This window comes from Euprymna scolopes, chromosome 3, assembly GCF_053919585.1.
Source record: "Euprymna scolopes isolate OS-2025 chromosome 3, ASM5391958v1, whole genome shotgun sequence".
Classification (NCBI taxonomy): domain Eukaryota; kingdom Metazoa; phylum Mollusca; class Cephalopoda; order Sepiida; family Sepiolidae; genus Euprymna; species Euprymna scolopes.
Genome location: NC_136484.1, coordinates 73,882,259 through 73,909,002, shown reverse-complemented (window position 1 = coordinate 73,909,002; position 26,744 = coordinate 73,882,259). Strand labels below are relative to the sequence as shown.

At 35.9% G+C, this 26,744-nt stretch overlaps 2 protein-coding genes and 1 long non-coding RNA gene across 3 annotated transcripts in view; 1 reads left to right on the top strand and 2 right to left on the bottom strand.

Moving 5' to 3' along the window:
• The window catches only part of LOC145256268 (uncharacterized), a 78,213-nt gene extending 67,164 nt beyond the window's left edge, over window positions 1-11,049 (top strand). The window contains exon 2 of the long non-coding RNA XR_013863955.1: window positions 10,598-11,049. This is a non-coding gene — a long non-coding RNA (uncharacterized LOC145256268). The remainder of the gene's footprint in view (window positions 1-10,597) is intronic.
• A 6,705-nt stretch (window positions 11,050-17,754) lies between these two features.
• Window positions 17,755-18,114, bottom strand: LOC145261164 (uncharacterized). Its single transcript, XM_080119486.1, has one exon. The coding sequence runs from the start codon at window positions 18,112-18,114 to the stop codon at window positions 17,755-17,757; it is 360 nt and encodes a 119-aa protein (XP_079975612.1).
• Window positions 18,115-18,182: 68 nt separating this feature from the next.
• Window positions 18,183-18,788, bottom strand: LOC145261157 (uncharacterized). The gene has a single exon (XM_080119478.1). It carries the CDS (start codon window positions 18,786-18,788, stop codon window positions 18,183-18,185), a length of 606 nt encoding a protein of 201 aa, XP_079975604.1.
• Between the last annotated feature and the right edge of the window lie 7,956 nt (window positions 18,789-26,744).

Here is a 26,744-nt window from a genome sequence, read left to right as displayed (position 1 = left end):
GAGAGGCTGCAGCAAAGAGAAAAGGGCATCCCCCACCAAACCACAAAGTCTATTTTGTACTCTGTCAAGGCAGGATAGGCTGTTTTTAGCAGCTCCTGCCCAGATGTGGCAGCAGTACTCCATCCTTGGACGTACTTGGCTTTTATGCAGATAGAGAATTGCATCAGTAGTGAGATATCTTCTGGAGCGGTAGAAGGATCCCACCATTTTCCCAGCATCCCAACAGATTTGATGTACGTGTTCCATTTCAGATCAGGACTAAAGGTCAATCCCAGAAGCTTGTCAAAACATAGAGCCTCCCCAAGACGAGAGCCATCCATTTCAATTGATGCCAGATGGGGATCAGAGCGTTTATGATGTAAAGATAGAAGCTTGGTTTTGGATGCATTAAAAGTGACCAGCCACCTCTTCCCCCATTGTACCATGTGCTACAGATCAGAGGAGAGAGAATTAGAGAGAACTTCGTGTCATCAGCATAGATGTCAACGAATGATTTAAGTATGTGTTTTGGGAGATCATTGATGTAGATCAGGAAGAGAGTTGGGCCCAGGATGGACCCCTGGGGGACTCCAGCATCAATACTGTGGGCCTTTGATTTCTACCCACCAACCACTACTCTTATGAACCTATCAGTGAGAAATGATTTAATGATTGAGAAAACATTTTCAGTGATACCGTAGCTGGAAATCTTGTGAAGTAGGCCCTTATACCATACCTTGTCGAAGGCCTTTGATATGTCAAAAGCAATTGCCCTGGAAACCTTTGTCAAGAGATTCACTAATCCTATGTAATATAACCGTTAGCACATCTGCTGTAGATCTTGCAGAGCGGAAACCATATTGCATGTCACTAAGAAGGTTGTTTCTGTTGAGGTGGTTGACTACTTCTTTATTTAATATGGATTCCAACAACTTACTCATGACACACAGGAGACTTATTGGTCTGTACTGAGAGGGAGAAGACTTATCACCTGAATTCTTAAATACAGGGCATACTGATGAGGTTTTCCAGGGTGTTGGAAAGCACTTCTCCTTAAGGCAACGCTTAAACAGTTTTGTAAGTATGGGGGCAAGTTCTGGTTGGAACTTTCTCAGCACACTGGAGTTTTTTTTTAAACTTCTTGTGATATGGCGATCCAGTAATGGGGTTATTTTTTTTTTTTTTTTTTTGGTCGACCTGAACTCTTTTTGTGCCCATATTGATCCGGATTTCTTAAAAAATTTGTGATGACCGTTTTGCTACGATTCACTTCGTTTGCAATGGATCTATGGGAGAGTCCACCCCTATTAAGTTCAAAGATCCTTCCTCTCTCAAACTCTGATAATGTTTTCCCTTTTGCCATTTATAATTTAGTAAGATGCTTTTTATCCACTAACAAGTTGCTTTTAGTCACATAGAAAGTTTTTGTATTCATTTTTTTCAAAACTAACCAATTTTAAAGTGGTCTTATCATTCTGACCAGATGAAAATGTTTGTTTTTTAAAAAATAATTATTAGATCAGGGTTAAGGTTTCGAATGAAGCAGATTTCATTTTTTTCCATCATATTTTCCCTTTTGGCAATGGTTTCAACCATTTGTTTGATTAAAAATTCGATAATATGCGTAAACGCTTACTTTCTTAAGTGGTCTTATGATTTTGACCAGGACTGTATGCGTGTATGCATTAGCGTGCCTTTATTTTGTTAGTGCGAGAGTGTGTGTATGTTCATTTCGACTACCACCACATGTGCTTGTATGAACTGTGTATATGTGTTTAACAGCTAGATATCTTAGCATAGCTATTTTCAACTGGTCGCAGATATCATTCCCAAATATCATCAAAATAAATCGTATCTACTCTTTCTATAAATTCTTTACCCCGGCCATACATGTGTTTTTTTATTGTGTTTGAAACAATTAACATAGACTCTTCCGTCAGTAACTACGTCTGAGATTTTCACCCACTTTTCTCTAGCATATGCGTCGTTAAAAAACGTAAAAATAATAATGTATTCTACTTCATCAGCAGTAAATAATTACAAGATGTAAATCGGTTCGATATTATTATCATTTTAGATAAACACTACGCTCGGGTGCATCGCCATAGATTGAGACTAAGTTATGATTCGACAAATTTATTTATTTTTCCAGTTTACTTCATCAAAAAAAAAGATGGTGGTCTTGAACCCTTCTTCAGAAATCCTACAACTGTCCCCATTCTTTAACCGCATAGATATAGGATAACGTCTTATGCAAATTGAATAATAACGCCTGACTACATGCGCATGCGTATTCATATATTATTAATATCATACATATTTATTTATGAATTTAAATCAGTATTCCGTTTACTCCTCTATTTTAATAGATATCCGAACAAATTTTGGAAAATAAATATCATCGTTAGGCCACTCATAACGGAGTTGTTAAACGTAACATAGTGATATGGGACAAAAGTAAGAAAGTAGTAACCCTAGTTGAAGTCAATGATACTGGCTTTAACAGGTCTGAGAGGGAGAAGATAACGAAATACCACCAAAGTCTTATACACAACATGAAAGAAAAAAAAACTGGAATCTTAGACAGATCTCCATCATTCCAATAACTATAGGAGCAATTGAACTCATGAAAAAGAATTTCAAAAACTACTTGGCAAATATATCAGGTGAAGAACCAAGTGCAAGAGAGATTCAAACAATTACACTTAAAGAGGCAGTTAGAATCTTAAAAAGATCTCTCGGTTGGAGTGCCACAAATAACGTGTGAATGTTTGGCATCCAGTAAGATGCTCTATCCCCAAAATAATGAGAATATTTTTTTAAAAAGTGAAACATTATATTTACAGTGAACGAAAGTTAAATGTTGCACCTCTTTTTTTTTTTTTTCTATTCATAATTTATTTGGATAACTATCGATTAGGCATCACATTATGCAAGTACAGTAGAACCCCAGGCAACGACATTAAAAATTCGTTAAAAAAAAAATAAATAAAGTACAGTATATAATACAAGTGTATATAATCAAATAACATTATAAATAACACCGTAAGACGGGGCAAATACTGTAATCAGAGACCAGGAAAAACATCATATTCCACATCGTAACCTGAAAAAATATATTCTTGGGCCACCATATCCCGGGGATCTATTACAGAATGGTCTGACTTCCCTCTGTATTTTCTTTGTTAATTATTATTTTTTTACAATCATCAACATATTAGGTTTAATGTCCATTTTTTATGTATTAGACAGCTTTTAGAAATTGACTTCCTATGTAACCTATCTTCCGGCAGGTTTTTATTTATACCATTTTGTTCTCAAATCCAACCTCACGTTTTTTTTTTTGGGGGGGGGGATTTGCCCTGCCAACTAACCCTGCTACCTCAACTGTTCTACATTTACTTACTCTAGCTATAACTCTTATGCATTCGTTCAATGTGACAATGTTAATGAAGTCTCTTGTTCTGCGCACATTGTCCAGTACAGTTCAGATTTTGATATTCCTCTGAGGTCATCAGATCTAAACCTACCTTCAAGACTCATATTACTTTATTGATTCTTACACACGAAATTGTGGATGAAAGTTCATGCGACTCATACCCTCTAAAATTTTTATTTAAATCTTTTATTCTGATAAATATTGATTAAAGACTAAATTTACAAATATTTATATTTACAAGTGAGCATTCATTTTGATAGTAAACTTTATTCTAGGTTACGACACCCTTATTAGAATTGGTGTGAGGATTTATAATCCTTTTTTCAATTTCCCAAAAAATGTCTTTGTAAAAGAGACTATTCTGGGTGATAATTAATCAAAAGAAAAAACAGTAATTAACAAATGTTGGTGTTGGGGCATGGGTGAAAATCGCATTCAAGTAAAATCTCCTTAATATTTTCATGTATCATGTAAATATATTCATGTATCATGTAAATATTTTCATGTATCATGTAAATATATTCATGTATCATGTAAATATATTCATGTATCATGTAAATATATTCATGTATCATGTAAATATTTTCATGTATCATGTAAATATTTTCATGTATCATGTAAATATATTCATGTATCATGTAAATATTTTCATGTATCATGTAAATATATTCATGTATCATGTAAATATTTTAATGTATCATGTAAATATTTTCATGTATCATGTAAATATATTCATGTATCATGTAAATATATTCATGTATCATGTAAATATATTCATGTATCATGTAAATATATTCATGTATCATGTAAATATATTCATGTATCATGTAAATATATTCATGTATCATGTAAATATTTTCATGTATCATGTAAATATATTCATGTATCATGTAAATATATTCATGTATCATGTAAATATATTCATGTATCATGTAAATATTTTCATGTATCATGTAAATATATTCATGTATCATGTAAATATATTCATGTATCATGTAAATATATTCATGTATCATGTAAATATTTTCATGTATCATGTAAATATATTCATGTATCATGTAAATATATTCATGTATCATGTAAATATTTTCATGTATCATGTAAATATATTCATGTATCATGTAAATATATTCATGTATCATGTAAATCTAAAGTTTCTTCATAAAATACTATGAAAATTTATTGAATAAAATTTTTAAAGTAGTTTTGTGTTTTGTCACATCTGCCATTCATTATTACTTGATTAAATGACAGACTGACTTAACTCCCCTTTATGGGAGTTCTGCTTTTATCAGTGGCAGATCAGCAAAATATGACAAAACTGATCAACCCATACATTCAGTTCCCGGTTGTCTATGTACGAGTCCCCACAAGCTGAATTGTTCTGATTTACTGTGTCCACAGTCTCACGCATCATATGTTTGAGTAGGGACTCTGTCACCTTATCATTCCAGCCGTCTGTGATTGAGCAGGCTCTTCTCTTTATTACGCCACATTCCACATGTAGCCACACACATACTGAGAGGTGCCCTCACTCAAGGAAAATACAGTCCATTGCGTTATGGAAATTTTTGGGATTGCATTCCCTTGTTTCCAGCGCAGGACACCGTGTTTTCTTAAGACTGTCACTCCCAACACACACGTGCTGTCCCCCATTGTTCCAAGTCCTTACATTCTAGTCCTAATCAAGCTAAATCTTCTTGGACTTGAGAGGCGAGCACAATTACTTCATCATTAAAGATAATCGATGTAAACTGAAGTTGCATCGTCCACAGCTCACTGCTTCCTTCTATGATAACACCCTGCTAATGATAACCTTCATTATGAGGGTAGCCACGTTCAAGCCAAACTCTAAACATGTCAGACAGTATCTATTTCCATCTACCTATACCGTGTGGTATGACAACAGTGTCTCGTGGACTCGTGCTTGGAGATATGCTCTGCGGAGGTCAAGCAGTGATACGTTTGGCCCTTTTTGGCACTACTCGTGCATCTTAGCAACACAAACATCTGCATTCACTATGAATGCATCTATATGATTGTTGAGTTTGAGGTAGTCCATCTGTAGTCGTACCTTTACCTTAATCCGCTGCATCATGGCTATCAATAGAATTAATCACTTTGAACGTCAGAGTCTGTCTTCAGAGCATGGCACAAGCCAACCCTTCTCCATCCATGCTCAAAGTTCTTGATCATATTCTAGTCAAAGCTCCACAGCCACTTTTGTACTCCATTATGCAGTCCTTCAGATGGGCAGTCATCTGCCCATTTCCATGCCACTATCCATGCTTGTTTCTGATAGTCAAACATAACAGTAAAGTCTAATTCACTGATGGAGATAGTCATATGCGTGGAAACTAATGACTTCTCTTCTACAGCACGCACGAGACGAGTCTCCAGTAGTCAAACGTTCACTTTTGCTGTCTTTCAGGATCGACTTTGATTTGCATCTATTATTGTATGTGAGCATCCTGTGTCAATGCCGAACACCACATTCCATCAATGTAGACGACAATCTCCGGAAGCGCCACATTTACATCTTAGTGGGGGAGTAGGCTGGCATTTGTGTCTCATCCCCTTGCTCGTTTTCCAAACAGTCCTTGGCCCAGTGTCCACCCTTGCTGCATCAGTAGCAATGAGTTTCATGTCTTCAGCAATTTCTTGCTATGTGATCCTTGCAGCCGCATTTGAAGCAGTTTACTCCTGTGCCAGGACTATCCCCAGTAGGAACAGCAGATCTACCATTTGATGGTCTCACGTGAAGGCTTTGGTTCCTGATTGATGTCAACACCCTTGCTCTTATTATTAGGTTCCCCATGGTTAGGGTCTCAATGTTTGGTGCCTACCAGAGTTTGATGGAAATGGCATCAGGTAATCCTCTGGCAAACATCAGTTTGGCAAGTTGTTCTAGTTCAATTTCTTCAAAACCAGCCAGTTCAACCAACCGTCTGATATTGTTCGTGTTAATGTCCACCTGCTCGCCAACACATTTCCCCATGGTTAACTTCCTGTAGGCTGTGAATGCACCATCTGTGAAGGCCTCCTTTAATCAAGTCTCTATCCGCTCAACGTCGATTTGGTCAATCTTGCTCATTTCTAAGTAGAGGGTCAATGCATCCTCCTCCAAATACAATGGCAATAGGCTTGCCACACTGTCTATCTTTTGGAGTTTTGCTACCAACCTTAATTCTTCAGCCATGTCATTACATCTCCCTCACCAGTAAATGGTTATTTCACCATGTCACTGCTTAGTTGTATTTTCGCCATGATAACGGATGGAATAGCTTGAAGTGTTGAAATTAAAGTTTTAAACTGCCGAATACCATTTCGTGCACAAAAAAAGAATCCGTTGTTCTTGTCTTCCTCTGATATGTAAGTTTACCGTACAAAACAAAACCTGTCATTCTTTGTCCCACTGACATGCAATGACTGAGTGAGTAAAAAAATCTTCTCTCCAATCAAAGAAATACCAGTTTTTTATATGTTCAAATTCGACATACGCAAATTAAGACGCGATCAAATTTGAGCATAAGTCACCTTTTCATGTCCAATCAACCGAGTTTAAAGTTTCAACTGTCGCACACGCCACCCTTGGCCGCTTGTTTCCATGCCTGTTGTCATACTCTCAGACAAGCAATCTTGTGGCAATGTGTTCCATAGTTAGAAATTTATTTAAAAGCAACTGTTCATAGAAATTTTACTTTATGTTAGGCACACCGAGAAAGAAACAAAAGATTTTGCAGGGCGAGTTCTTGCTGTAAATCTTTTACTAGAGATTGGAGCTCACACACATTAAAAGAAAATGAGTTAGCAAAGATATTGATTATTCTTATGTCGCTAAGGTGAATAATTTGAACGTTACCCACTATAAAATGGACTGTTCCAAAGTCAAATTATGCCGTCCCATTGACTAAAATAGTACAATTTCAAATAAATACATTTCAAAAAGTCACATTCGTTGTATTTATTGGGACACTATGCAGATGACAGTGATACGACAATACTGTTTTAAAATTAATTAAATTGCTACAATTTTAGATCTATACATCTAAAAAAGTGAGAATGTGCATGTGTGTGTGAGAGAGAACATTCTCAACCTATATACTCAACAAATGTTTATCTACAGACATTAAATTTGGTATAAAAGGTAGTCAGACATGTGGAAAAGTTTTTAATCGTTTTTTACTAGCCATAAAAAGAGCTGCTAAGGGGTCAAAATAAAAAGTTGGTATGTAGGGTCATCAGAATTTTATGTTTGTCAACTGTTTGACGAATGTGCATGTGTGAATTATTCACACGACAGATTCTTTGAAAGAATAAGTAGGATTGAAAAGACTTTTTAGAGATCGTGTTAAGCTGGCCTGATGGTTATCGTGCTTAACTCACTGTATTTAGGATTTGGTTTCGATCTCAGCTCGAGTAGTTTTTTTTTTTTACTTACAAGAAGTGAACTGTTTAGAAAAAAACATAATACTCGCATGCATTGTGTCAGTTCTGTATGAATTAAAATTTAATATTTATGCCTATTTTACGACCGGATAACGCCGGGTTGCTTGCTAGTAAATAAATAAAGAATCGACGCGTTTGTTTATGCACTTAAAGAATATTTAGCTACCAATGACAATTATTTTACAGAAAAAATATTTCTTAATAGTAATGATTCTGAAAGGTATTTAATATTTTAAAAGAAATATTATTATCAACAGTAAATTATTCAGATGAATGTGGAAGCAATGCAAAATTTGAAACAGGTTTCATAAGTTATTAATATTACACATGCAAATAATAATTTCAAAGAATACAATTTTACTAATTATGCTCCCCCCCTCAAAAAATATTCAATTATGCCAACATGTTTTAGAAGTTTCTAGAACAATCTTTAATTAAAAGATAATTACTACGATAAATTGATAAAGTGGATTTATGGAAGGATTTAAAGTATTTTTTACTTAAATTAAATATTTATTCATGAATGGCACATTACCACTAAGATTTTAAACGTGAAGTCTTAATGCTTCCAAGTAATAATCCAGCAGTAATTATTTTCTTTTTGTACTTCATAAAATTGTAATTTTTCAGAGTTTTTACTTAAATTTTTTTGTTTAAGAATTTCTTATATTAATTTTAAAATGATGAAATACTAATTTCAAAATCATAAGCATTATAAAATATCCCAAGATGACTGCCAGTTATTCAAATTTCTAATTCAAAGACAATTTCCATAGTCGATTGCTTATAGCTATATTTCAGGACAAAAAAATATCACTTAAGACTCAACAACTTTATCCAAAAAGCAAAAACCGATATATTTTGCAATGTTCCATTGTAAAATTTATCCAAAGAAATCAATCAACATAAAAATCTATCATATACTTATTGGTTTTTGAGCTAAAGTCAAAATGTAGTGTCTGAGTTTATTCTTCAAGCATCAGCTTAAGGTCCAAATTATATGTGATGGAAAAAAGATGACAGCCATGGAATTCAACAAAGGTGGATACACGTTGTGAGGGTGTGCATATGAAAGGGGGGTAAGCATGCTTATGTGTTCCTTGTCTGAACGTATTACATACAGTTATGAGTTCTTTTGAAACTCACGCAAATTCAGGTAGCCTCTTAGCTAATTGATTGACCCCCATCCTCTTTTTTATTCAAGATGGCCAGTCCCATCTTTATTTTGCTCTGACTTCTTCAAATGTTATTTGTATTAGAAGGATACCATTCACTTCCAAACTTTACCTCCCACTCTCTCTTGGAGATATACCTGTCTTTTGTGAGGGGGGGGGCTAAACAAACCGGAAAATATTGAGTAGTCTACTCTTTAAATTGGTTTGGAGGTTTTACTAACCAGCACCTTTTTTTAGGGGAAAGGGCACTCTCCACCTTTCTCCAATGGAATTGTAAAAATGTATTATTTAGATTATTCTGATCTTGCATGATTCTCTCAACGTTCCAGTTGATGTAATCCTTAACCTCTTTTAAGTGTATCTTGCCGAACTCAACAATCTTTCTGTTGAACTCTGTAGTCTGCATGAAATTTTGAATTAAATTAGAGGGGTAGCATTGCTTAAGACTTCTATCTAGTCACGCCCGACGGAACAGATTAAATAAAGCGTTCCGTTCGAAATTGTATACAGATTCACGACTTCAACAAGATAATTTTAAAGAAGGTCGGAGATTACATCAGCGAAAACGTTATGAGAATCGCACTCAAGATGAGAACAGTAGTCCAAGTAATAAAAATAATACAAATCCACATCTCAAAAATTTAGAAAAATAAATGTATTTTATAAAAAAAAAAAATGGTTTTAAACCATTGAAGTTGTTTTTAAATTTGGGTAGTCCATAGAGTAAATGTGGTATTGTGGTGCCTGCTGAAGTGAAAGTGATGGACAGATGATGAAATATTGAAAGGAAGGATAATAGAGAAATAATCAAAATGCGATAAGTCGAGGCTGACCAAACGTTCTCCACCCACTCACACATTTTTTCAGTGATCACTGATCCTGTGCCTAATTTGTAAGTAAAATTTATTTTCTATTTGTGAATTGATAATTTAAAGTGTCGCATTGGGGGAATTCTCCCAGACATTATCTCCTCCTTTCAGAGGAGTCGATTTATTGACCGTTGCTTGAAGAAGTGCTGGTATTACTTATGCACTAGTGCAGATTATTTTTGTTTCAATCCAGAGTGATGTCCCGTTTTAGGGAGTTGAATATTTTTCATATTAAAACCTACCTTGTGTCTAACTCTGCCCTCATGTGTATGTGCGGGGTAAAAGTAATATATATATATATATATATATATATATATATATATATATATATATATATATATATATATATATATATATATATATATAACTCCTCTGTTGCATTTATTAGTTACTTCTCTCTCTCCGGCATCCTCTAGTTCTCTATACTGCACTAGCGTAGACGCTCACTAAAAGAAAAAAGGTATATATCTTCGTAACCCTCTCATCATAGAAGTAATGTCCAACAATAACAGCACTAATGTTAACATCGTACACACACACACACACACACACACACACACACACACACACACACAGCATGTACGCGGTCTTGCGAGCAGAATTTCTCATCGCTGCTCGTCAACTCGAAACCCAATTCGTTTTACTTCCTCTTCGCTTCTTTTTCTGAGTTGTTCTTCTTCTCACAGGAAGACTGAGGGAAGAAAAGCCAGGGGTCCGCTGTGAAGCCACGGAACACACAGAACAGCCTGCTTCCTCGCTGTTGTATTTCTCACTTTCGAACAACACACGTTTATTATTTGCTCCAAGAAAACGTTGACAAAGAAGACGCACAAGACTGTCACCAAAACGTGGCCATGGAAAATACACACCCTTCTCCATTGTCTGCCAACGATTCGGCAAATAATGGAAGCAGCAGTACTGAAAAGCCCGTCAGACTGTGAGTATATCGAAATTATAAAAAGAAAGAAGGAAAAGAAAAACACGTTGGAATGTTGTGTGTTCGCTTTTTTCTTCTCTTTTCTTTTTTTTTTTTTTGCGCACTTACAAAAAGCGCACATTTGTTAGTTTGTTTATTTTGCATATAAATGTCAGCTAGGAAAAAAATAGTATTAAATTGTATAAGTCTGATAATACGTTACGTTAAAAAAGCTTAACCTGAAAACGTATGTCAGTAAAAACTCAGTTGTGCTTTTTGACAATAAAAAGCATATTACTTACCGTGTACATATGCGTGTTCGCGCGCCCCCCCCCCACACACACACACACGTGCGCGCAAACTTCAGACGCACTATGTACCAGAAGATTTCAAAACGTTTAAAAGGCAAACCTGTTCCTTCCCTAAATAAGAGAGAGAGAGAGAGAGAGAGAGAGAGAGAGAGAGAGAGAGAGAGAGAGAGAGAGAAATTATGCTTCATTAGTGTTTGCACTAATATTCATATATAAAATAATGTCTCATTTGGGAAAGATAAATACATAAATAAATAATAATAATAATAAGAAGAAGAAGAAGAAGAAGAAGAAGAACAACAACAACAACAACAACAACAACAACAACAAAAACGCCTCGAACTGGAAAGTTTTAAGAAAATAATAACATTTTAATCTCTAGAGAAAGAAGACAAAAGAAAGAAAACATTTAAACAGAAAATAGAAAGAAAAACGTATCAATCGCTAAATAAAAAAAAAGAGGGAAAATGAAAGAAAACTGTTCATTATGGAAATAGTGAAGTATTAAAATATATTATATTATATTTTTTTAGGCGATTGCATATAAACACCGTGAAAAATTTGGTGGGGGCGAAGAAAAAATAACTGCTGGAGTCAGTTTCGCAAATAAATTTAACCTAAAATGATCCCCCATTTCCATACCGTTCTATCATTTTAGGGCAGTTAATTTTTTTCTAGAAAATAAATCTATATTAGTCTTTTGAGAGGTGAGGATCTGTATTTAGGGGGATTACGCGCGGTTTTTGACCATGCTACTCAGACTTAGGGTTAGTGGTAAAAAAAATTCATTAGTTGCTCATAAAAGCTAGAATGGCCCAAAAATGAAGGATCATGTTATGTTAAATTTATATATAAAATTGCTCCCTTGTTCTAAATTCTAAAATATATTTTAGTTTTATTTTACGCCAAATCTTTTAGAATGTTCACATTTAATCGCCTAAAAAGTAGAATATCATTTTTTTTTTTTTTTTTTTTTTTTTAGGTGGTGATTCAGCGAAGGGTGTCAATTTATAAATGTATTGTTTACTTTCTGTAACAATGAAAGTATCAAAGTCCCGTTTATATGCGCGCGGTTTGCGCTTACATGTAACTTTGTAATTCATCAGTAGATGAATATGTCTCCGTCCGGGTAACGTCGGGTAAAAAACGGATTGAGACATTGTATTATATGAAACATATTTTAAACATTGTGTATGCGTCCAACGGATGCCAAAAATTAATTCCTAATATACTTGACAATAAAAAAAAAAATAATACCTGGCCCAATACTGGAATGCAAAGTGGGGTAGATTCCCCCGATCAAGGCGGGAAAAGGCGATGATATATTTTTATTGTATGCCTCGTGGGGAGTTCTCACTTGAATGCTTAGGGGATTCCATAATATTTCTTTGCAACTGGTCCAGGATGTTTTAAAGCAATGGACGCGCCCCCTTTTTTCACTTACTAAAAGGATCTCGTGTTACATTTATTCCTTATGGTGAAAAGCAGAAGTAAATGTATATGTAATTGTCAGATAACACATTGTCTATCTGCGGCAGTTCGCATGCAAACGAAATTATGATTATTATTAGTAGTGTATCGTGATTTTAAATACGGCATAATCACTTTAATACACAGTTTATCGTTAGATCACCGAAGTTAAGCGACGTTAATTGACGTAAAGCCAACGCAAAAATGGGTGACCATTTTTTAAGACCAGGTGTTGTATGTGCTCTGAAGCCTGGAGAGGAGTGGGCGCCGCCAGGCTATTCTTGCCCAAGACACGCTGCATGAAAGAATGCAGGACTCTCCGATAATTTAAAACAATTTTATTGAATTTATGTAATGAATAAACGACACCGGATGCATTAATTAAACTTTACAAAAATATATTCAATTACGTTTCACAAAATTTCAAGCAAAAAAGTGGGAGAGATCGGACAGTGCAACAACAGATGTTTTAATTATAATCTGTTATTCCGTACCTGACGTATCCTCTTTATTTTGTTGTTAAAAGACAAATCAAACTCGAAACTATTTATGGGATTTAAATTTCAAACACTTAAATTTCAACATTTCGTTTTTTTTTTTGTTTTTTTTCGTTGTAAAACCGCTTTTTCAAATAACATATGGTCCTTCCTTGGATAATCTTCACAAAAAACGTAAATATTTTGTTACAATAAATTAAAAGAAAGGTCAGATTAGAAGCGGGGGTGGGGGCAATGGGTAACGAAAATTAAAGTAAAAAGACTCCCGGTCAACGCCGGGTGAATAATAATTAGTAGTAAATGAATGAACAATTACTTAGTGTGTGTAACAGATAATAATCATCTACACAAAAAATGAAACTAATTGTCAATTTTAAACTAGAACAAAAACATTTACTTTCAGTTTCAATTATACACGGCCATGATGGAAGGTCGCCGGTTCGTGTTGCAAGCTTTGGAACCATCGCGGATGATTTAGTACGCCGTGGTTGTTTAGTTTGTAAACAAAAACATATATGCTCACTCATACTTAACTGTGATTAATAATATGAGACTCTGAGCGTGGAGGAGTGTCGCGGGCAGAGGTAATTATTTCATAATGGATTTTGTTGACAACGAAATCACAGAGTGATCCACAACGAAATCACAGTGATCCACAAAAAATGACGACCTCTTGTCGCATCCCGCCCTCGTGGAGGGGGGGGGTTAAATAACCCCCATTGAACACCTGTAGATGTACATATGCTCTCCACCCCTAATCTCTCTGTCTCAATTTTCTTCTCTCTATCTTCTTTTTCGCTCTCTTCTGCTCATCTCCATCTATTATTTCCCGTTCTCTCTTCCTTGTTCTCTGCATATCTCTTTCTCTCCCCCACTCTCTTTCTAAATTTTCTTCTTCTTCTTCTTCTTCTTCTCTTTCTTTCTCTCTCTCTTCTTTTTCAGTCCCATCTGCCCACTCTATCTCATCGTTACTTTTCTCTATCTATCTCTTTTTCTTTCTTTCTTTCTTTAAATTTCTCTTTTCTCTGGATTCACTTCAGTAATGATGATCATGCATGCGTGCTGTGTCAAAGTTGTAGTGGTGCAGAAGTTTAAGTGAAATTAAATTTCTTTGCTCCAAACAAAATAATAAAAAAAGAATAAAACAAAATGACACCTCCTTCTGATTTAAAATGCACCGGTTAATAAACAAAAGAACGATCGGTGAAAGTTCTTTCGAAGTTATTATGATTAGAATGTTAGATGAAAGTCCTTCGTGGAATCAAGGAGTTTAGAAGGTTGAAGTCATGTGTGAAAATAATGAGATTATTTTAAAGTTTGTGTTTTATCTGGTGAAGTTTGCCTTACTTAAAAGTCCCATGAGGAAAGTAATTTGTTGTTATTAATTAGAAAATGTGCGGAATGGATGTGTGTGTGCATAACTGACTTTTGAGTGCCCGCGTAGCGTGTGTAACCATGGTGTTGGAGGTGTTGAAAGCGACGATATTATGAAGACGAGATGCATGTTCTCGTGTGTCGTCGAAGCGAGAAGAAAGGAAGAAGACTGGAGTGACTTAATGCACGGAATGAACTGAATGAATTGAATAAATTCTAGAAGACTGTTTGATGCGTTTTTATACATTTTGGGCCGGCTCCAAAAACAAGATTGCTACTGCTGATATTTTGGTTTTTGGAAAAGCGTTAAAAAGACAATTTTTTGAATTTTCTCATTAGTCGCTTGTGTCACGTGTTACTGTCGCCAACTACGTCCGCCATAAATGTGCCGTTGCTGGAAGAACATATTTTTGTGCAAAATGCGCAGGGAAATTGAAGTGAATAAAGGTTCGTGTATTTTCACGTGCACGCGTGTGTGTGTGTGTGTGTGTGTATGTGTGTGAATGAGTGACTGCACAAATATTCCCCCCACCCAGATTGAAAAAAAGATATAAAACTGTTTTTCTCTCTCTATTTTTTTTTCGATATGTAACGTATTCCTTAAAACGTTTCGGCCAGTTTACTTTCGTTTTCGTTTTGATATTCGCGTTGGCGTTCTGTGCAACAGTGGGTTCTCTAAAAGGTTGCTTCAATAGGGAAATGATTTGAAAATCTTCATCGACTTATGCCGGTTTAAGTCGGTCCAACGCGATAGTGTCTCTTTTCCCGTTTTTTGAAACAGTGAAATATTTATCCTGCCTGTCCAGAACTGGGTATGGACCCGAATAATTTGGACAAAATGGCTTTTTCACTGAGTCTTTCCTGACAAATACGTGTTTGATGGTGTGAAGATCTTTTTGGGTATAGGATTGTCTGTTTGTTCTCCTGTGGGGGGATTTAGACGAGACATTTTGTCTTTCAACTGTGTTACGAACGTGGTTGTAGGTGAGATCTCCGTGTGTTGATCAAAATATTGACCTGCCAAAGTCAAAGTGGAACCGAAAACTACCTCCGCCGGTGTGCTTTGTAAGTCTTCTTTTACAGAATTCCATATCATTAATAGTATCAAAGGTATATTGTCTGCCCAATCTGTGCTGTTTAGACACATTACCAGGGAAGTTTTTAACTGCTTGTGAAAGCGTTCGACCAAGCCATTCGAGGATGGATGATATGCCGTAGTCTTGATGTGGTTCGTTCCCAGTAATTGATTGAATTCCGCAAAGAGTATCGATTGGAACTGCGAACTTCTGTCTGTTGTAATGACTGTAGGTACTCCGAAAATGACTATCGAGTCCTGAAGTATGGCTCTGGCTATTGTTGAAGCTGAAGTATCCTTAACGGCTATGGCGGTAGACCATCTGCTGAATCTATCGACGATAGTCAGGATGTGGGTGTGTCCCTTTGAAGTGGGTAACAGTCCTACCAAATTGATGTGGATGTTGGTGAATCTAGCATCGGGTGTGCTAAAAGAATCCAGAGGTAATTTCGTGTGTCTGTGAATTTTGTGCTTTTGACAAGGTATGCACGTCTTAGTCCAATTTCGAATATCTGTGTTCATATTTGGCCACACGAAACGCTGCGTAATTAGCTTTAGAGTAACTTTTTTTCCTGGGTGAGATAAATTGTGAAGATGTTGGAAAACTTGCCGTCTGAGGCTAAGTGGTATGTAAGGTCATGGTTGTTTCTTTGCCGTGTCGCAATAAACAATCGCTGTACTGAAGACTACGGGCATTTTTTCGAATTGTAAGGATGTGTTTCCTGAACATCTTTAAGTGTTGTGTCTGATTCCTGTTCTCCTGCTATCAATTCCATGCTTATCGAGCTGGAATTTAGAGACATGATCATGCCTCTGGATAAGACGTCTGCTACAATGTTCTCCTAACCTTTCACGGTATATCTTATATCCGTGGAGTACTGTGCAATGTAATCGAGATGTCTGATCTCTCGTTGGCCATATTTGTCCACATGTGTGTGTAGCGCATAAGTTAACGGTTTGTGATCTGTGTAGACCGTGAAATTTCTGCCTTCCAAGATGTGTTTGAAATGTTTAATCGCAAGATAAATTGCCAATAATTCCCTCGAAAATGCGGTGTATTTTCTTTGCGTTTTGTTTCGCTTGGCCGAAAATAATTATGTAGCGGTCATCGGTCAGCTGGTGTATGGCTGCCCCTATGGCTTCGTCTGACGTGTCCATTATAAATGTGAGTCTGGTATCTTCCTTGTCATTTATGTAAGTCAGCTTTGTGAAATTTGCTAGGACTTTCTTCGCTTGAGTAAAAGCTGCTAAGGCTGGTCCATCTAATGTTAACTGCTAGTTCTTGGTCTTGTTTTACAACAGCGATGTTAGTGGTGTGAGAATTTCAGAGCAGTTGGGTAAGAATCGCCTGTAGTTGATTATCCCTATAAATCAACTGACTTGTCGAACAGATTTGGGCTGTGGAAAATTAGCGATAGCACTCACTTTTTCGGGTAGTGGTGATATTCCGCCCTTGTCGATCGTGTGTCCGAGGAAGTTGACTTTTGATTGGCCGAAGATGCATTTTTCAATGTTTACTTTTTGGCCGTAGTGAGATAATCTCTAGAAAGCTTGATCCAGGTGCTGTTTATGTTGGTCAAGGTTTTTACTAGCAATGAGGACGTCATCCACGTATGCAAATATGAATAGCAATCCTTTGAAAACTTGGTCTATTAAACGTTGGATAGTTTGATTAGCGTTTCGAAGTCCGAAAGGCATGCGAGTGATTTCGTAAAGTCAAAATGGTGTGGTCAAGGCTGTTTTGTGGATATCCTCCTCTGCTACAGGAACTTGGTAGTATGCCTTCACTAGATCCAACTTCGAAAACGTTGTCGCATTCTGTAATCCGATCGCAAAATCGCGGATATGAGATACAGATCTGTCCGGTGCAGTTTGTGCATTCAGTCTTCTGAAATCGCCGCATGGGCACCATATGTAAGCGAGAAGACCATGCACTTTTTGAGGGTCGGATAATTTTCTACTGTAGCATGTGCTGAAATTTTTCCTTCGCTATTCGGTATTTATCCGGTTTTAAACGTCTGGAGGTGGCGTGGACTGGTTGTCCGGTTGTTTTAATGTAATATTTAGCCCTATGCTTGGCCGTGTCCATGTCCCTGAATGGCTGAGACAGCTGCGGATATTTTTGGAGTAATCGACGGATAGATGGGTCCTCAGGTAGGGCTGAGCTGATACATGTTGACTGGTATCGAGTGGAGACTCCTCACACCACGCATGTCGTTTGGTTGTCTGTTAATGTGTGGTTGGTCATATCCACAGACAAGTTGAATTTCGCCAGAAAATCCGCTCCTATTATGGACGTCGTTACGTCGGTTATGGTAAAAATCCACGTGAAAGTCCGCCTGAAGCCGATGTTGATGGTCAGTGATTTATCCCCGAATGTAGATATCTTGGTACTTTTGGCTGCTTGCAAGTGATATGATTTGGTCGTAATCTTCTGACTGGTCAGTGGTGGGATTACGCTTATTTCGGCGCCAGTGTCTATTAGAAAATTATATCCGTGGGTGCTGTCACGGATATAGAACAGACGACCTTTTAAAGAGGGTCCAGCCTCAGTCGTCATCTTTACTGGCTGGCATCCTCGTTTCTCTGTTTCGTTCTGTTACTGAAAGAACAAGGGTGGGTACAGCGTTACGCGTTACTATCGAATTTACTGTGGTAGAAACAGTGTCCATCCGCTCTGTCGCGTTCCACACTTCGACTTTGGCTGGTACTCCTTCGTCTATAGGGTGACCTGTTGTAATGAGAGCGTTGGCGATCTGCCTTCAGTAAATCCCGTAATTGTTTGGACCGCTTCTCAACCATGGATTTTAGCTCAGCTAGCTGTTCGTCTCTTCGTTGCATAGGCTGTTGCTGTAGCGAGTTTACTCGGCGTGTCCAGAGGTTCTCGTGAATCCGGTCTGCTATTTCCGCCAGTTTGTCAGGCTCTGTTCCTTCCGTCGTTAGTTCAAGGATTTGCATTGTTGATGCTGGTAGTTTATCCAGCCACAAACTCCTCGTGATGTTCTCTGACATCTTGTTATCTTCCAAAAGGGTGCGCATGTGACGTAACAACTGCGATGGAGTGTAGTCTCCAAGTTCGACCTGCGTAAATAGGTTGCGTAGCATTGACTCGTTCGATAAGCCAGTTCGTTTTAGAATTGCTTCCTTCAGCCGGTCGTAATGGTTTTCTTCTGATATAGTTTCGAGTCCGATGTCAGTAGGTAATTTCTCGACCAGGTAAGTGTATCGTGTCATTTGCGACGTTATCCGCTTTGCGTCGAATAACGCTTGGATTTGGATAAACCAGGATTTGATGTTGGCTGAGTTGAATACCGGGATGTTTCACGATAGAGTGGCTGGAGTTATTTCTGAATGAGTCGGTGCAGACGGGCGTCTGCGGTCCCGATTTAAATGGGAATAGCGTGCTGTGGAACTGTATGGTTGTAGAAAGAAGTGCATATTTCATTTAACGGTCGAGTGTCACCAATTTCTAGGGGTGCAGAAGTTTAAGTAAAATTAAATCTCTCGGCGCCAAACAAAATAATTAAAAAATAATAAAACAAAATGACACCTCCTTCTGATTTAAAATGAACCGCATTTATTTTTTTAACACAAAAACAAAAAAACAAAACGAAAAAACAAAAGTAAGGTGAATAAACAAAGGTCCGATCGGTGAAAGTTCTTTCGAAGTCATTAGGATTAAAATCTTCGTGGAATCAAGGAGTTTAGAAGGTTGAAGTCCTGTGTGAAAATAATGAGATTATTTTAAAGTTTATGTTTATCTGACGAAGTTTGCCTTACTTAAAAGTCCCATGAGGAAAGTAATTCGCGAGGAAAGTAATTCGTTGTTATTAATTAGAAAATGTGCGGAATGGATGTGTGTGTGCGTAAGTGATTTCTGGGTGTCCGCGCGAGCGTTTTCGGTGTGTGTGTGTGTGTGTGTGTGTGTGTGTGTGTGTGTGTGTGTGTGTGTGTGTGTGTGTGTGTGTGTGTAACTGCACATTGTCCCTAAAATGACGTAGACACTTTTACATTATTGTTTATAAGTAATATAAGGACAAGTGTTTTCCGCCCTTCTAGCGTGGATCAAGGCGTAGTGTTCTGTCCTGTTCCAGACTAGAGAAACAGAAATCTTTCTCAACTGGGCCATTTTTCCACCCCGAGTATTCCAATTTAGGGAGCTGCAATCTTCACGATAAAAAACAATCTTATGTCTAACTTTGCCCTCGTAGCGAGGCAAGTAAAAAGAGAACAGTGAGTAACCTCCTCCTCCTCCTCCTCCTCCTCATTGTGCTGGCTCGTGAATGCATGGTTCAATTATGAATCACCTGTAAATATATTCGTTTCATTGAGTAAAATATCTATTACTTTGGTTACATATGACATGTTTAACTCCTTAATGCCCTGCATATTTTTTCATAGCAAGATTATAAAGTTAGTTTTTTTTTATTATTTTTGCTTTTATTGCATTCACAAATCTCAATGAGAAGCTTTGTCAGTCGAATTGTCATGCTTCAGTACCATAACATTTACGGCAGTCTGCCATTGTTAACATTTTCGTTGGTCCGTTAAGTTTTTTTTTTTTTTTTTTTTTAATCAATCTTTGGTTCTTCCTTGCAAGACATTAACAGCAGGAACTTGTTTTCTGCCACATCACAAAACAATGTCAGATTTTCCTTTCTCTCTTCATTTTTCATAATATTAGGTGCAAATTTTCATGGACAGAGCTTCTTTGCTTTCCATCTGTCAAACATATTACCACTGAAGTGCTTCCCTGCGTGATTACAACTTGGTCGTCTTGAAGTATAATGTCAATAAATTAGTGTCCAAAATTTATAAGTATTAATCACTTCATACCATTGATCATTATCTGTACTTACATAATTTTCCTTATATTTTAGTCTCCTAAACCATTATTTTCGAGTGGCTCTTAGCTTTGATAAATACAATTCGCAACTTTTCTTGTCTATTTTTCCCCTCTCTCTTTTTGTCCCCTATTTCTCGCCTCTGCTCTCTTTCCTTCTTTCTCGTCCCCCCTCTTAAGTATCATTACTGCTATATTGCTTCCCTATTAATTACAACTCATTCGCCTTCAAATCGAATGGCAATAAATTATTGTCAAATAAGTAGACAAATAAATAAATAAATAATCAAATAAATAAATAACGCCTCATAAGTAAATAATCAGTTAAAAACCATCCCTGCAATGTTGCATATTTCTGCCTGTACTACAAATACCTTAATGGAATGTGCTCTGACGAATTTGTAGCACTTGTGCCCCCTCAAACCCCACTGACTAATCCAATAAGCAGCAAAATCCCACATCTTCACTGTACAGGTCCCTAGATGCCGGAAAGCCTTCTACTCTAATAATTCTCACTAACTACTAAACTTTTGAATTTTCTCTCTGGTTCCTACTTCCCTGACTGTACTAACATGCAGAAATTTAAATGTAATGTAAACAGATATCTTGCTGTTCAACACACTATATAGTCCTCCTTTCGGCATAGTTTCAAACAGTAGTCTCTTACGTCTAAATGGCAATATGCTTGTTTGGGGTGAATTAGAGTAAAAATATACAATTGATCAATATTCCCATAACTTTCCTCATCTTTCATATAATAATTCACTCTCATTAACCCCTATCCTCGAATTACTCTTGGCCTTGATAAGCGGTGTGTCAACATAAAAGAAAAAAAGCAATCTTCGATTAACGTACACATTTCGTCGGTCTGTCACGTTTAATTGTAAAATGGCATTTTTTATTGTTAACCGTGTAGATTACATGAACGTAATTTACGAAAATGCATTCTTTATTTTCTTAATAGTTGACATGTTTTACTAGATATCTTGTACAATATACCTCCAATCGAGGCGCTAGCCCATTTCACGTGGGAAATTTTCAAGCTGAACGATTTCAATATTAATTTGTTCTTGTGATCAGCGCCACGTTTGGCGTACATGATTTTTTTTTTATCTCCAGCGATCGTTCTTTCTTTTTTTTTTCTTTTGACCTCTTTTTTATTTTATATTATTTTGTTGCTATAATACTTTATTTGAACTTCCCGTTATGTGCATGTGCTGTGAGCCAATTCAATGGATTTTATTTCTAAACATTGAACTAGGATCGAGTCTAAATAAAATAACGGGAGTGTTAAATATTTATTTTCAAAATTTAATAAACCTCATGTGTCTTAAAGGCTGCCACACAGAAACTCGTTGGATTAAAAGCAGATTTGTGTCCTCTACACAGGGTTTTCTTACAAAGTAAAAAAAAATGGATATTACTTTTTCAGTAATATTCTATTAAGACAGACAGAACTCACCTACGAGTGGGTTAAAATTTAAAATGATCCCCTTTCAATTATTTATTTGTTTAAGACTCATCTGAAGGGATATCGAACCCTAACACTAACTGATCCATGTTGTTAAAAATAATTTTATTACTTTCGATCTGTTTCTTCTATTCGGATGTTTTATCACTACTTGACTGTTTTTATTTATTAATAAAAGAAATGGGAGTCCTCTTTACTCCTTATTTCATAGGTACTTTTCCACTCCTCTCTTACATCGGGACTAAAAATCAATAAGACATATTCTGAAAATAGCATGTTCACTCACTTAATTGGTATCAAACCCTCGATTGCCGAAATCATTTATAAACATTACATCACTACTTGTTTCGTATATAATGTTATAAACAATACCCTAAAAGTATTTATTTTAAAAGAAACGTTAATACGAAATAATCACTGTCATTCAGCATTATTTACATTCTGTCAGGGTTCTATTTCTTCAGTTCATATCAACGAAGTACGTCGGTTTATTAAGACAGACAGAACATACTCTTATGGCTGCCTTCCTGTTTCACACATTCTCCATTGCTTTTTTAACAAATAATTATTCCATAATCACTGACGGACAAATTTTGCAAATGCTTCAATCACACATGTGTAAGATTTCATTCTGATATTTTAATGATCAAGGCGCATCTCCTCCAGAACACATATTCAATATTAAAAAGCTTTTTGCTACGTCTGACGGAGTAATAAAGGGCTCAGACATGGGAGTAGAAGTTTTTTGGGTTTCTTAATTTTCCATGGCAACGTTCACAATATATATATATATATATATATATATATGTGTGTGTGTGTGTGTGTGTGTGTGTGTGTGTGTGTGTGTGTGTGTAGGTGTATCTGTGTGTATATATACGTATATATGTATATATATGTCTTTATACATATAAATATATACATATATATATGTATACACACACACACACACACACACACACACATATATATATATATATATATAATTGACATAATAATTAAGTGATTGATTTTGTGCTACGAAACAGATACTGTCAAGAATTGTAAATGTCAACTGAATTAAAGGAATAAAATTGTAAAACTTTGATGAACTTTGGAACATAGACTTTTGTCATTCATTATATTGCTCTATAATTGCATTGAGTTTCTTAAATAAGGATTAGTATATATTAGAAGGAAGTAAAGTATATTTACACCCATCCACTCACACACATATATATATATATGTGTGTGTGTGTGTGTGTGTGTGTATATGTGTGTGTGTGTACACATATATGTGTGTGCATATATAAAAGAGCCGTATCAAAAGTAAGGTCTCCTATTTTTTAACTCAAAACCTAAAACATGGAAGAGCTACGAAAATGAGGGCCGCACCATTAAAACAAGTGGCTGTTTGTATTCCAGAATTTATTCAATAAACAATGCCTCGGTTGTAAAAGTCCGAAGTGCGCTTCGTCACTCACATTTCTGTTGATACACTGAAATCGACGAACCCGTTTTTTAACTGTGCTGATGTCAACTATATTAACTTCTTAAACATTCAACAGGTGATAATGAATGATAATCGGTTCTATTTTTATCTGAATGTAGGGATTCAATGACGCACGTCCATGACAGAAGTTAGTTTCTTCTCACACCCTCAGTATCTTTAACAGAGAGATGAAACTTTCAGATCATGAATGCATGAGTTCAATAATCATAACAATGCAATTTTCAATCCTTCCTAATCCATGCGAACGGATTAAAATTAGTATATATATATATATATATATATATATATATATATATATATATATATATATATGTGTGTGTGTGTGTGTGTGTGTGTGTGTGTGTGTGTGTGTGTGCACGCGCGCGCATATATACAGAAAGAGATAGATATATAAATATATCAATAACATATAAGAATTTGTTTGAAAAAAAAATAAATTTAATTTTTAAAATAAATTTTGTATTTAAAAGACTTGAGCTTTTGACGTAAAAGCTCCTTCTCAAAAATATAGACATTTTTCCCCCTTTTTAATCCTTCGTGTTAGACATATTAGTGTCTCAAAGATAAAACTCCGTTCGGTAGAATCAACAGTTCAGGTTTGAATGTTGGCGTGTGAATCACGTAACCGCGTGTTTGGAGATCATACAACTATTCACATTTTGAGGCATTGCTTGATATTTTAATAGTATTTTTTTTTAATTTATAGATTTTTAAAAAAATTATCAATATTATTTTCGTACACTTTTATTAGCATAGATGACATCTCATTGAAGTTTATATTTATAGATGTATAATAGAGAGAAGTTAGTATTAACGTGAAAAGACCATTACAATAAGAATATGCTATAAAGAAATAATCTGGAGAAAAAAGGTAAAATGTGAGAGAGAACAATTAACGCATAAATTAATAGAAATGTTCTCTGTTGTTATGTACCGGTTTGAAACTAAAAGCGGTGCTCCAAAAATAATTAACTAGATGCAGTAATTAAAATCTAAATTCAGTAATTAACCATTATTATATTTTATCGAATCCGAGGGCTCGCAGCGGAACATTCATGTATAAAAATGAGTGGCTGTGCATATCTTTCTGATGCTGCACTCATGAAACGCCTTTCCTGGTAGCAGTCGTATAGATCCCCAGGATATCTTACACAAAATTTATTATTCAAGCATCTTCTATATCTTCAACAAACAATGTGTGTCTTGCTTGAACCGAGTCAGTCTGTTCAATTATGAACTCAATCGTGATTTTGTTTTATATTTCCCGTTGTTGCGGGGGGGGGAGTCTAGAAAAAGAAAGTTAGGGCAACATTATAAGGCCATGTATTTGCAATGTAACATGGTGACGTCACCGTAAGTCTTCAAATAAAAACAGAAATCAAGCAAATATTAAGGCAACGCTTTTTGAAAATGCCTATAGAATGCCGTCGCAATTTAGTTTTATTAGCTGGGAAAACGGAACAGAAAACAAACATAGAGTTAAAGAACACTCGTTGCTGAACATGATAAATATGAAGTGGCCCTAGCGGACCGAGGATATGAAGACAATCCCTGCCGTGTAATTATTGTGGACGAGTATCCTTATCAAGCGCTGGCCTCATAAGTTATCAATGATGCCTATCTTCTGACAGGACACGCAAATTGATGTATGTGCCTTGAGTGGGAACATGTTGAGTGGCGTGTTAAAACGTCATCTTAGCATATGTCACTAGAATAAAATTGGGATCTTTTGTAGAAAAGACCTGTCACTAACTGGACAAATAAGTTTTGCAAAACAAATAGCCTCGTCAGTCATGTGCAGTAGGTGCACACGGCGTTGATCTACTTTTATGAATCCTGTCTGTACATGCATCGTGTTATATGAAGGTTACAACGCATTCTGCACAGGTCTCCACATTAAGATCGATAACACCCTCATTTCTCTCCAAAGAAAATGCAGAATAAACGCCACCGTGGAAAGTATCGCTGAATGTTGCGCACCTATGTGCTAGTTTGTGGAGACAGAATTGTAAAAGCGACTATTTATACAAATATTCAATCATATAAATGGAGCCCATCCTTTTGAACAAGTACTAAAACGTTTTCATTACTACAAACTATATTTTGTATGGTTTTGAGGTCACGGAGATACTTTGAATGAAAGGCTTTTCTAAAAAAATAAAAACTCACGAAAATGTACCAGTGAAGTAGTTGCAAGTTTGTAACTAAAAGTTAAACTACAAATCTGATTAGAAGCCATATTCAACAGTTAAGATATTTTCTCCTTCTACTCAAGTCCATTTTATTATTATAAAGTATTGAGCACTATTTACAGTGCAATATGAATATATTAATTAAACAGTGAGACTAAAAATCGCCGTTTGGAAACTAAACATTGAAAAATGAATCCTTGTGATCATAAATAAATATTTTGATTATTTTTTTAATGTTTATTGAGAAGACAATAATACATCGTTTGCATGGAAGAGTCACACATATCACTCATATTTTCTTTCCAAGAATTCAGATTTGGAGGACGTAAGTGAACATCGGTTTTCAATCTATTTTAAACAATACAATGTATATGCACTCTCCATTTGGAAATAATTTTTTGTTTTATTCGTATATTTGTTCTTACTTCCCTCGATTTTTCATGTGAAAAATACAAATGATATCCTCACATACCTCTACAAGCATCATACTGTCTGCTTGAACACTAGTTGTCCTCATGAAAACAGAGTTAGATGCAAGGTCAGTTTTTAACATAGAAAAATCCAGCTCACCAAATAAAAATTGCTTCAGTCTAGAAAGATTTCTCCTTCACTGACTGAGGACAGAACAGCTGAAGAGTAATATCAGAACAAATGCTGTAGTTTTCTCCTATCCAAAAGTTAAATTTATTTAGACAAATAAAAATTCACAATAACTTTATTTGGCTTTGACATGATAGCCTACTTGTTTTTTTGAGGTGGTGGGTGAACATAACATTTTAGCAACAAAAACTTGGTCCACTCTAAAGTAGATACTACCACCAATATACCACATAAAATATAATGATATAGATAGCTCATTTACGTAAATCTTTGTGGTTGGCTTCTAATTATAAGATATAACTAAATAAACCCCATCCCTTGAGCCAAAATTCCTATTTCCGCACTGAATTCTAACTATGGCCTGGATTTCTGTGATTTTTCTTTCTTTTCTTCCATCAGAGCGTCCAAGATCCCAACAGAGATATTCCGCATTCATACATCTCTAAAAAATATATGGTTATATCTTTTCTTCCTACGCACTTACGGTATATTTTACTTTCTCCCTTCTTAATGCTATATGTGATTTGCCCGTGGTACTGACTGTTATAGTCCTTTTGCACCCTAAGGAATTCTCGTATCCTTCAATGCCTGCCTT